Source organism: Pungitius pungitius, chromosome 20 (genome assembly GCF_949316345.1).
Source record: "Pungitius pungitius chromosome 20, fPunPun2.1, whole genome shotgun sequence".
NCBI lineage: Eukaryota > Metazoa > Chordata > Actinopteri > Perciformes > Gasterosteidae > Pungitius > Pungitius pungitius.
The window spans coordinates 15,074,424-15,086,870 of NC_084919.1; the positions used below are offsets into that span (position 1 = coordinate 15,074,424).

General features: G+C 46.9%; 1 protein-coding gene across 1 annotated transcript; it reads left to right on the forward strand.

Annotated features, from left to right (window-relative positions):
• Positions 1-10,011: 10,011 nt before the first annotated feature.
• Positions 10,012-11,013, forward strand: LOC119195320 (trace amine-associated receptor 1-like). Its single transcript, XM_037450154.2, has one exon. It carries the CDS (start codon positions 10,012-10,014, stop codon positions 11,011-11,013), a length of 1,002 nt encoding a protein of 333 aa, XP_037306051.2.
• Positions 11,014-12,447: the final 1,434 nt, after the last annotated feature.

The following is a 12,447-nucleotide window of genomic DNA, read 5'->3' on the forward strand; positions in this document are numbered from 1 at the left end:
CTCTCTTCTGACCGGAGAAAACTAGTACGCACTCAGACCGAGTCCTCTTCCGCTGCCACCATGTTATAGCGTGGTACTTCGTCACAAATAATGGTACACTCTTCTTAGTTTCACCCCACTGGGTTATAAACTTTAATGGCTTAACTTAGCGTGTACGGTACATCGTGCTCGGTCTGGTTACACAGGCGGTGTCCCAACAACAATAGTCCGTGTGACCCACGGAACTAAACAATGGTTCCTAACTATAGTTCCCATTGTTACAACAGGGATTCTGGCAAGTTGGTCTCTAGCACAGCATATGCTAAGGACGGCTCTGAGACATCAAGTAATATCAAAATATCCTGGACTGGAACACCCTTGGACAGGCCCATGGAGTGGCCATACCCTTTGTGGAATGAGCCCTCAAACCCTGGGGAGAGGGGCTGCAAACTAAAAGATTTTGGATCTACAATCCGGTTGGACAGCCTTTGTGAGGAGTTGCCCAGGACACTAACAGCTGATCTGCTTTCCTGAAACCTGGTCATCTTCTCACATAAACATGCTGTGTTTACAATGGATATAATGTGTTAAGCCTTTTTAAGCGCGCCTGGGCTGTATGCAGTGTCTGGACTCCCAAAGGGGGCAATATGCCTCATCTGATCTTGGCATCCCGGCCCCTGGTCTAAGCCCCAACGAACTTTGCATGTTTAATGCTTTGGCTAGTGTCAATAAATCATTGTTAAAAATTCTCTCCTGATTGAAATATACTTTAGTAGTAAAAAACGCTTTGCCGTCATCTGTTAAATCTTTTCCTCGAGACGATCTGCACCCCAACAATTCCAGTGGAGTTACTTCCAACTTTTCTTTCTCCTGTGGAATTAGTGGACATTCTAGTCAAAGCTACATTTACCTTGGCGCCGCAGGAGGAAAACGTGCAGGCTCGTTGGTGCGACTCCGCAAGCATTGATCTTGCATACCGATGCCAGGCATCCTTCGCATATTTCAGAAATCTTCAACACCTCCCTGGAGATCTGCCACGTACCAGCCTGCTTCAAGGCCTCAACCATCATACCTGTTCCCAAAAATTCCAGGATCACAGGACTTAATGACTACAGGTCTGTCACTCTGACCTCTGTAGTCTTTTGAACGGCTATCCTGTCAAACCTGAAATCCCTCACCGACCAGATGTCACCACCCTCATTGGACTCATCTCTGGTTTGTTCATTTTAGGAAGAACACAGTCCCACCTTCCCCCATTCCTGGGCTTCATCATCACCAAGGAACTTAGATGGGAGCTGAACAGCAGCTCCATCACCAAGGCCCAGCAGAAAATTTTCATCCTGTGGCAGCTGAAGAAATTCAACCTGCCAAAGACGATGATAATAATACACTTTTACACGGCAATCATCGAGTCCATCCTCTGCTCTTCCATCACCGTGTGGTACGCTGCAGCCACAGCCAAGGACAAGGGCAGGCTGCAGCGTGTCATCTGCTTTGCAGTGAGGGTGATTGGCTGCAATCTGCTGTCCCAAAAAGTGGTACAGTACGATTAGGATTTTTGGTACCTTTCTCAACTTTTGGCAACACAATTAAAAGGGTACTGACCCGACCCGTACCGTACCGCTCAGTGGAAAGGCGCCATTAGAGAACATTTCAGAACCTCCTTTCCTTCTCTCCACCCCCCTCACCCTCCCCAGCTGCTCCGTTGCACTCTGTTTCACACAGCTAAACCATAACAGCTGATTAGTAAAGTCACATGACATAGCTATGCCTTCTGTCAACAGACATTACTCCTTTCCTTACCCTCTTCCTCCCTCCTTTCCAGTTTTCTTCCCCCCAATCCCATCATTTCAAAACAAACCCCTCATGGAGGGAATTCTTACTGTTATGTTCGATGAGGCCTATCAATTAATAACTTCTTAGTTTGAACAACAAATATTCTGTCTCTCAACCCCTCCCCCCGTCACCCAATACCATAATTTCAAAATAAAAGCTGCAATGATTATCTGTAATTTAACCATAAAGCTCAGGATAACGCTGTATTGTTGAATACTCTTTCAAATTGTCACAAGGCTGGGGTGCAAGCGGAAGGCAGGACTCAGATGCAGGATTCTCCCAACTGTGCTCTTTATTCGGAACAGAACTCAAACGGAACGTGCACCAACGAGGACTAAAAAGGACAATGACGCGACAAGGGACAACAGGCACACAGGGCTTAAATACACAAGGGAGGTGCAGGTGATTGGACACAGGTGGAAGCAATCAGGCAATCACAGGACAGGACAGGAAGTGAAGCTCACCCAGAGACACAAGAAACAAGAAAACTACAAAATAAGACAAGCAGACCCAAACCGTGACACAAATAGTACTATAACCACTACTATTATTGACAAACATTATGTCTCCTAACCCCCCCTCACCCAATTTCATTATTTCAAACTAAAAGCATCTGATTATCTGTACCTCAATCATAAAGCACAGAATGAAGCTGTTTTGTTAAAACACGGACTGCTCTTTCAAATACTAGTACAACTAGTACTTCTTCCTACGACAATTACAACTATTACTATTACTAAACCTTAAATTACTACAAAAATACATTTCTTAATTCACAACTTTAATTATTTTTTTACTTTTTTCAAATTCATATCAGATTCTCCCATTTTTGTATTTTTTGCAATTCTTTCAAGTTAATTTTCCTATTTCTATTCTTTCAGCAATGTTTAAAAGTAATTTGAGCTTTTATTATTTCTGTATTTTTTCAAATTCATAGAAGCTTCTCCCATTTCTGTTTTTTTTTTTAATTCTTTCGTTAAAAAGTTAATTTCAGCTTTTTTAAAATTCATTTCAGCTTCTCTTATTTATATTATTTCAGCAATGTTTAGAATTCCTTTCAGCTTTTTTAATTTCTGCAAAAACAATAAAAAACCATTTCACAATCAACCGTGTAGTCATCTTCATTTCCGGAACCCCTCCCCCAGAACTCAGACCTGTTACAATATCACTTATGGTTAGGGCTTGGTCAGGTTAGCCTAAACCAGCTCTTAGTTAAGCTGCTATAGGCCTAGACTGACGAGGGACTTCTCAGGACACACTGAGCCCCTCTCTCTCCTTCTACAATAATCAACAATTTATTAATAGACATCACTAATTCAGCTACGTCCCCCGAGTTTGTTGTGCTTTCTCGCCTAGGAGGTCTCTGTTGATTGTAGTTTCTGAGAATATATTAAATCAATAATATATTACTGTCATCATAAAAAAGTCATTCTCTACTCACCAGCAGCTGAAGTTGGTCCAGTTTGTTGCTCAGTGAGCACACGTTGGAGAGAAAGATGCCCAGCAGCGATGTGCAAGAACCACGCTGCGGAGTCGCACTAACGAGCCATGAGACCGATCCATAGGGTTCATAAAAGGAGAAGATATATATTACATATTTTCTGCTGTATATTAGGGGGAAAAGATATATTATTTTTCTCAATAAAGAATGCGTGGTTCTGCCCTTGCTTGTGAATGAATATCATTCACGTCTTACTAAACCTAGTCACGCGAAAGTGAATGAGGTAAACAAATCATTTCTGATCCAAAGACTCATACCCGGCAGACGAACGAATCATTCACCTCCCGACCGTATCTTCGGATCAATGATTTGTTCTTCTTCCGGGTACAAGTTTTTGGATCCTTTTTCACGTGACCTGCATAGGCACAGTACTGGTAGCTAGAAGAAACAGAAATGAATCGTTCGTTTCCCAACTGGGTCTTTGTACGAGTTTGTACTGGTGGTGGTGCGGACCGTACCTACACTGTAACAAACGAACTGTGAAATTCACAGTTATTAACTTGCAGCTAGTGACAAGTAACTAACTGTAAAATGAATTACAATATACTACTGTATGGGGGTGACCGTGGTGTGAAGTTTTCAAAAACGCACACTCGACGAGAGCACCGGTGCTCAAGGCGAGGGTAAGGTCCCCGACAGGAGGGATTCTGCAGCCGCCATACCCCAAGTAGAATGGGCCCGGACAGCCAAGATGCGGGCTGACCGGCCGATTCATAAGCAAGTGTCATGGCAATAACCATTCACTTGCTGCGGCTCTGTTATACGCCTGGTCCGACGTCAGGAATGGAGGACCGGGTGCCAAAAAGGAAGAGAGATGCCCGAAAGGCAGACGGGAAGACCTGTGGAAACATAGCAGGACCTCCAGTACTGAACCCCCCGGGCAGTTAACTGGGTCCGCAGTTGTTTCTACAGCAGGTGGCACCATCTACGGCATACGCCCTCCTAGTGGCGGGGCTCTGGAGTAGGAGTTTTGGTCTCTACGACCTCAGTCGAGAAACCGGACCTTAAAGGGCGGGCCCCCTTAAGGGCCACGCCCATAGCTTCCAAAGCTCCGGGCAGGGGTGAACTATGGACCCCCGACGCCTGAGACAGCAGGTCCGACCTGATGGGGATCTCCACCGGGGGGCCTGCGAGAAGCGATATTAGGTCCGCAAACCATACTCGGGCCAGCCAGAACGGGGCTACTAACAGTAGGCTGACTCCGTCCTGCCGGACCCTATCCAGAACCCATGGGAGCAGAGCAACCGGGGGGAAAGCGTACAAGCGCATGCTTTTTGGCCATGCCTGTCCCAAAGCATCCAAGCCGAGAGGGGCGGGGTGCGTGAGGGAGAACCACAGAGGACAATGAGTTGTCTCTGCGGAGGCGAATAGGTCCACATTGGCGCGGCCGAAGTGACCCCAAAGGAACTCCACCATCTCCGGGTGGAGTCTCCAGTCCCCGGGCCTCGGCCCCTGCCTAGACAGGATGTCTGCCCCTTGGTTCAATACGCCCGGAATAAAAGCCGCTCTTAACGAGCGGAGTTTTCCCACGGACCACAGGAGGATCTGGCGGGCTAGCTTGTTCAGCGGCCGAGAGCGCAGACCTCCCTGATGGTTGATATAAGAAACCACTGATGTGTTGTCTGTCCGGACAAGCACATGCTGGTCCGTCAGGGCTGGGCGGAAGTGTTTCAGCGCCTGAAACACTGCCAACATCTCCAGCTGGTTTATATGCCAGGACCGGATATGATGCTGCCACAGCCCCGAGGCTGAGAGACCACTCATGATCGCACGCCAGCCCGTGAGGGAAGCGTCTGTCGTGAGGATGACCCGGCGACAGATCGCCCCTTGAAGACGGGCCCTTGGGCTAGAAACCCAGGGTGCCTCCATATGACCAAGGCCCTCAGGCAGCGCCGAGTGACCTTGATCAGGCGGTGCTGGTCCTCCCTTGGGGAGAATCCCTTGGTCTTGAGCCACCACTGTAGCGGTCTCAAGTGTAACAGGCCGGGGGGGATCACATCCGCTGCCAGGAGACCTAACAGTCTCTGAAACTGTTTCACAGTGAGTGGCTGGCCTAGCCTAGCCTGCTGAACAGCAGAGAGGATCAAAACTACCCGAGCGGGAGACAGGTGCGCCCGCATCGTGGTCGAATCCCAAATTACGCCCAGGAAAGTGGTCCTACGTGCTGGGGACAGCACGCTTTTCCTGGTGTTGAGTCTCAGCCCGAGACGGTTGATATGAGCGAGCACAACATCACGGTGTCGGGCCGCCAGGCGCTTAAATCAACCAGTCGTCCAAGTAGTTCAAAATACGGATGCACTGGAGACGCAACGGCGCCAGAGCTGCATCCACGCATTTTGTGAACGTACGGGGCGAGAGGGCTAGGCCAAAAGGAAGGACCTTGTACTGGTAAGCTTTACCCCCAAAAGCGGACCTAAGGAACTTCCTGTGTCGGGGGAGGATGGGAATATGAAAATAAGCGTCCTGGAGATCCACCGTGACAAACCAGTCCTCGGACCTGATTTGTGCCGCGATCTGTTTGAGAGTGAGCATTTTGAAGCTTAGCTTCGCAACAGCACGGTTCAAACGGCGGAGATCCAGAAATGGACGCAGACCCCCATCTTTCTTTGGAACGATGAAGTACCGGCTATAGTAGCCTGACTCTCTGGGGGGAGGACGCGCTCTACGGCTCCCTTCCACAGTAGGGTCTGTACTTCTTGTTCCAACACCAGAGCCTGCTGGGGGTCTACCACCATGGGTAGTACGCCCCGAAATCGAGGCGGCCGCCACCTAAACTGGATGGCGTAGCCGACATCGATTGTGTGCAGGACCCATTGAGATACGTTGGGGAGGGCCCTCCACTCACCCAAAAAGTTTCTCAGGGGCTCCGACCCCTCGGGGCCGGTCTCTGCAAGTCCCGGGTCTACAGACACCGCGCCCTGTAACAGTGTACTGGCAGGGAAGCGCTGATGTAGTAGAGCCGGCACCCTCCTTAGAGGGAGCGAGTGGCCCTCGGGCTCACGCCGCGCGACGCTCTCCTGCTGAACGAGGTGGTGAGAGCTCTCGAGCGGCCCCGCGGACGTGGCGTCGTCGGGGAATGAAAGAGTTGAGCGCCTCCGCCTGTCACCTCTCGGCGCGGAGTTTATCCGCCACAGCCCCAATGGCACCTCCGAAGAGGGTAGTGGGGGAGAGAGGGGCATCCAGGAGAAAGGACATGTCCCTCTCCTGCAGTGCGGAGTGGCTCAGCCAAAGGTGCCGCTCCGTAGCCACCATGGCTGCCATGGAGCGGCCGACGGACTTGGCCGTCTCTTTGGTGGCTTGTAACGCGAGGTCAGCCGTGTGCCTCAGCTCACTTACTGCCTCGAGCGTTAGCCACGTCGGCCAGCAGCTCTGCCTGATACGCTTGGATAAGCGCCATCGTGTGCAGGCAGCATGCCGCTTGCCCCGCCGCAGAGTAAGCCCTGCCCACCAGAACCGAGGTAGTCCTCGAAGGCTTGGTGGGCAATACCGGTGTCCTCAACGACACGGCCGCGGGGGAAACATGGCTCGCCAGAGCCCCCTCCGCGGCCGGCATCCTTCCGTAGCCATGTCGCCTAGCCTCAGCTAAAGACGAGTACAATGCCGTACGCGGGTTGTACACGCGAGCAGACACTGGCCTACTCCAGGACACCGACACCTCAGTGTGGACGTCTGGGAAGAACGGCAGGCACCGGCGTGAAGGCACTCTGCGGGAAGGTAAAAACCGCTCCTGCAGTCTACCGGGGGCAGACGGTTGCCGCTCACTCGCCAGCCAGCTGATGTGTAATCTGTCAGCTGCTCGGGTGAGGACCTCCAGCAATTCTTTTGCGGCAGCGGGGGAATGAGTCGCCTCGGCGTCAGCCTCCGCTGCCTCTACGCTCTCGTAGAAGAAAAAAAAAAAGTGAGAGAGGGGTGGAGGAAGCCGCGGAGCGTGCCTCCGCCTCCGGAAACGAGCGCCTGGATCCCACGGTGAAGGGCCGGGAAAAGGCATCAGCTGTCCCGGAATCCTCCGTGAGATCCATTTGTGATCCCCAGGAAGGCAACCGTGGGCCGCGGGGAGCACGCCTTGTCGAGCTGTCCTCATTGAAGAGAGCTCGGCGAGCGACGCGAGATTGCCAAGGCAAATGCTCACAGTCTGCACAGCTAGCCCCTCAAGGGCTCCAAGCCTAAGCAGACAACACACATATCGTGTGAGTCTCTGCCCGTGATAAATCGGGTGCAAGGGGGAACACACTGGACAAACCGCTCAGCCATTTCTATCTAAGTGGGAAACTTCACACGCACTAGATGAAGGCACAGAGATGAATGGTCCTGCCCTTCGGGTCCCTTTGTAGCGCCCTGGTCCGGCGTCCCCGCTATGACGTACCAGCTCGCCATTGGTTGAATTTCACACGTGCTTCATGACGCGGTCACGCAGGGGCGTTCCCACAGCGTCTTTACGCAGCTCGAGTTCCCTGATAGGGAACTGTATTTCACAGCAATTTTTGGTTATGCGGTTTTCTACAGTACATTTTTGGCTACTGTGTTATTCTAGAGTACTATTTATATTTACTGTGTTTTATACAGTACACAATGTGTTGATGTGATTAACTACAGTAACTATTTGGCTACTGTGATGTTCTGCAGTACTTTATTTACTGCGTTTTATACAGTACACAATGTGTTGTTGTGATTTAGAAGAGTAAATTTAGAAAGACAATTTTACTTACTGTGATATTCACACTACATTGACTACTGTAATCTTTGACGTAATATACAGTAAATTACTGTGAAATGGTTTTACAGTAGCTTACTGCTCACAAACACAGTAAATAACTGGATATCACAGCGATTTTTTACAGTGTACCGTCGGGGAGGTTGGAGAGGAACGCGGCTTGGACAAAAGTTATTTTTTAGTGTGAGAAATTGGATGTGTGACGTGAGTGTGCGTGAAAACATACAAAAGTGTGTGTCACACAGTGAAACCATCAGAGTTGGCAGCTCGCCAGTGTGATAATAAATGACCATTTAAAAAAATCCAAAGTGTCATATTATTTGAATGCAGGAATTATTTTTAATTAATATCTGCTGGTTTACATACACTGACCTATGTTGAGCAACACCGGCCTGCCTTCCCTGTTGAAATGAACGAATAACTCAAAAATATTTGTTCGTTTTACTGATCAAGATTCAATTCAATTCATTTTGTATAGCCCAAAATCGCAAATTACAAATTTGCCTCAGAGAGCTTTACAGCCTGTACACATGCAACATCCTCTGTCCTAAAACCCTTACATCGGCACAGGAAAAACTCCCCAAAATATGAAAAAACCCTTCAATGGGGAAAAAAGGGAAGAAACCTTAGGGAGAACGTCAGAGGAGGGATCCCTCTCCCGGGATGGACAGACTGCAATGGATGTCATGTGTACAGAATCAACAATGTAAACAGAAATGATACAAGTAATTGCAAGTAGCAGAACAGGTGTACGGCAGGACCACTGCAGGGACAACCACCATCAGGTAGAACCACCATCCACAGAGGCTTCTGTGGGGAGGGAGAGCAGAAAGATGTTGGTTTATGATGACAGTAATATGAATCAGATTTAAAGTAATGATGATGGCAGCAGCAGGTGCCAGCAGAGCCATGCCAGGAGTCAGAATCGGGGTCCGCACGAAACCATGATCCACAGAGACCTGCTTGGCGAGAAAGCACAAAGAACTCCCGGAAAGAAGCTGAATTAGTGATGTACATTAATAAAACATGGATGATTGTGGAAGGAGAGAGTGAGAGTGTGAGAGTGAGAGAGGGGCTCGGTGTGTCCTAAGAATTCAAAGAACTGTAGTCAGTAAAATGATCCGGTCTTCCCATCACTATGGTGAAAAACAATCAGACATACCTGTACATACTCGGGTTTGGATAATTTAATGCTCAATTGCCGTTTTTAGTTGTATAGTTTATTTTACTGTGCATGTTTTTTTACATGCATGTTTTTTACCTTGTAATGATATGGGCCCTTGTACAGTCACAGAGTTTTTCAGGTTTTCTGGTCATGTCAAGGATTTTGTGACTTTTTTTCTGTACGAGGTGCTATATGAATACATTTGATTGATCAAGGTAAACTAATGTGCCACCTGATGTTCGAACATGTTGTTCAGCACCAGCTACAGCTCTTTTTCCCGCGAGGCGAGGTGATGTTTCACATCCCTGGATCTAGTCTATGCTGCAGGCTTTCTGCCCGGTCTCCACAGCACCCGGCCCCGAGGGTTGTCCCTCTGGGTGGTGAGGTGGGGGCAGCTCCATGTTCTTTCTTCAGGCTGAGCCTGACCGGCCCCACTGGGCAAAGGCCTGTTGTTGAAAACGTTTCGCTAACATTGTAAAAAACAAACTCAAAGAGGTGTGTTAAGCCTCACATCACATGCAAGCAGAATGTAGCTTCTTATCATCTGATTGGACTGGAGCCTTTTACATTAATTATGGTAATTAGGTGGCTTTTGATTATTTTAACATCAAGTCCCAGGTTTGCAAAGTAGCACAGAGAAGGCCACAGACACACTGATGTGTCATCTATCTAGAGTGGTATGGTATGATACTGTAAAGATAATACAAGTGTAAGAAATTGAAAAATTGCTTGTTTGCTGAAGTAAATATCCAAGTATTTGAAAGAATCCCCTTGTTGGTTAATGTTGTACAATTGAATTTCAGAAATATATGTAGCAGCATGGAACCAGAAGCGACTGACAACGGGTCTTACGCCGTTAGTGACTCACATCCCTGCTACAAATCAGACAATACAACGTACTCATTCACCAGCAACCCTTCCATATTATGTGTTTCATTATATGTTTTCCTTGGCATATTATCAGCCGTCACAATATGTGGAAACCTTCTTGTAATAATCTCCGTTTCTTACTTCAAACAGCTTCACGTCCCTACTAACTTCCTCATTCTGTCACTGGCTGTTGCTGATCTGCTTGTCGGAGTTGTGGTCTTCCCTTTCAGCATGGTTTTCACTGTGACCTCGTGTTGGCATCATGAGGGTTTGTTCTGTAAAGTAAGAGGAGGCTTTGATGTGACACTGAGCACAGCTTCTATTTTGCACCTGTGCTGTATTTCTATTGACAGATACTACGCTGTATGTCAGCCCCTCTTTTACAAAAGTAAAGTAAATGATCATGTTACTTGGACGATGATCCTGATGAGCTGGGCCGTGGCTGCTCTAATTGGCATTAGCATTATAGTTGCAGGTTTTAATCAAGGAAAATGTGAAGAAAGTTGCTTAATCGATGCTCTTATATCAACTACTCTGGCGTGTATTTTTTCTTTTTATGCTCCTGTCATTATAATGCTCAGTATCTACCTAAAAATCTTCCTTGTTGCAAAAAGACAGGTAATCAGTATTCAGAACACAACCGGTCTGACCAAAAAGTCTGGAACAAATGTGAGTATGAGGGAGAGAAAGGCCACCAAAACTCTGGCTATTGTTTTGGGAGTTTTTCTCTTATGTTGGGCTCCATATTTTCTTTGTATCATTCTTCAACCTCTAACGTACAATGTGACACCAATTGCTGTGATTGAAACTCTTAACTGGCTTACACTTTCCAATTCGATGCTCAATCCATTTATTTATGCTTTCTTTTACAGCTGGTTCAGATCAGCTTTCAAAATGATAATTTCTGGAAAAGTATTTCAGGGTAATTTAGCAAATTCCAAACTCCTGTGATTTGATTTTTTTGCATATTTTAATGCAATTTTAGTTTTGTAAAAGTTGAAATATAAATATATTACTAATATCAGATTAACTGACGTTCATGAACATAAACAAACAATTAATAAAATGCATTTAGTGTATTTGGGACTATGTCATCAATAAAGTAATGAGAATATTGTAAAACTTCTATTCATTACATCTTCAAAATTACAGAACAATACCAATGGACAGCTGTGATTTTATTGAATGTTATGTATTTAACCAAAATGCATGCATGTGAGACTTGATAGCACCACAACGGATTTTGAATGAGAACATTGAGAAACATTCAAAATCTGAGTTATAATGAACTCACCAGGAGACCACTCCCAGAGGAGTGGACACTAATGCCATGTTCACACCAAAAGCGAAGCAAATCTTTCACGCTAATAGATTCCATGCAAAGTCAATGCACAGACACGTCTGGTCGCGAATGAGGCAAATTTTAAACGGGCGGCGCGAATGACACAAAAGACGCAACACGTTTGACGCTAAAAAGCAAAATGAGCGAAGCCAATAAATCGCCTTTTTGCCTCAAGAGGAACTACCATAACTAATTAAGAGTTGAGATGCTGCACTTGTCATCACCGCCGTGCTGCTGTCACAGCTTGAAGATACTTTATGAAACAGCTGCTCACTGGAGACACACACAAAGCTGAGACTGAACGCCTGTGAGTTAGTTTGTGTCTAACCGAGAGTCGCTGGCACCAAGCCGACACAACAGGTCATTAAACTGGCTGCTGGATAGCCTGAAGCAGCGCTAGAAGCGGCCTCCTCCAGACGCACTTCCTGGAAGAGTCGGTGAAATTCAAGCTGTGTGCGGTTTGCAGTCCCGACGTTTGTGTAATTCACACAACAAATAAAGAGCACAAATAGTGCTTATTTATTTCCATGGTGGATAGTGGAAACAATAACTGTCTCCATGGAAAAAAAGCCAGAGATAAGTCACGCCCCCTTTCAGGCGCAAATGAAGCGAAAAAATGGGACGTGAGTGAAGCGATATACCCCCCAAAAAAATTCGCTTCGTGTTTGGTGTGAACGTACCATCACTTTCACACCTTTCCTGATCTGTATAAATACCTGTAGGCACCCAGAGTTCGTTGGTAGAAGCAAGAGACAGTCACTATGTCAATGGACTGCCGAGTGACCTTGTAGAGACCAGCGACTCCTCAGTTTAGATGTTCTTTTTAGCACAGCACCTTTTTTTTGATCAAATACTTGGTTTTAACTTTCAATCCAAGATGTCTTCTGTTCCTCCGGAGTTTCTTCATTTTTAGAACATAACATAGCATAGCAGTTGTTCCATGTTCTGGCCCATTACTTTAAAGACCCCAAAATTATGGTATTTCTCCCTGCAATAAAATATGTTTCTACTTATTCTTCAGATTTACTGTAGCTATTAGGATT

What these genes read in the sequence shown, in the direction of transcription:
- LOC119195320 (XM_037450154.2), top strand. Translation starts at nt 10,012, where the DNA reads ATGGAACCAGAAGCGACTGACAACGGGTCTTACGCCGTTAGTGACTCA.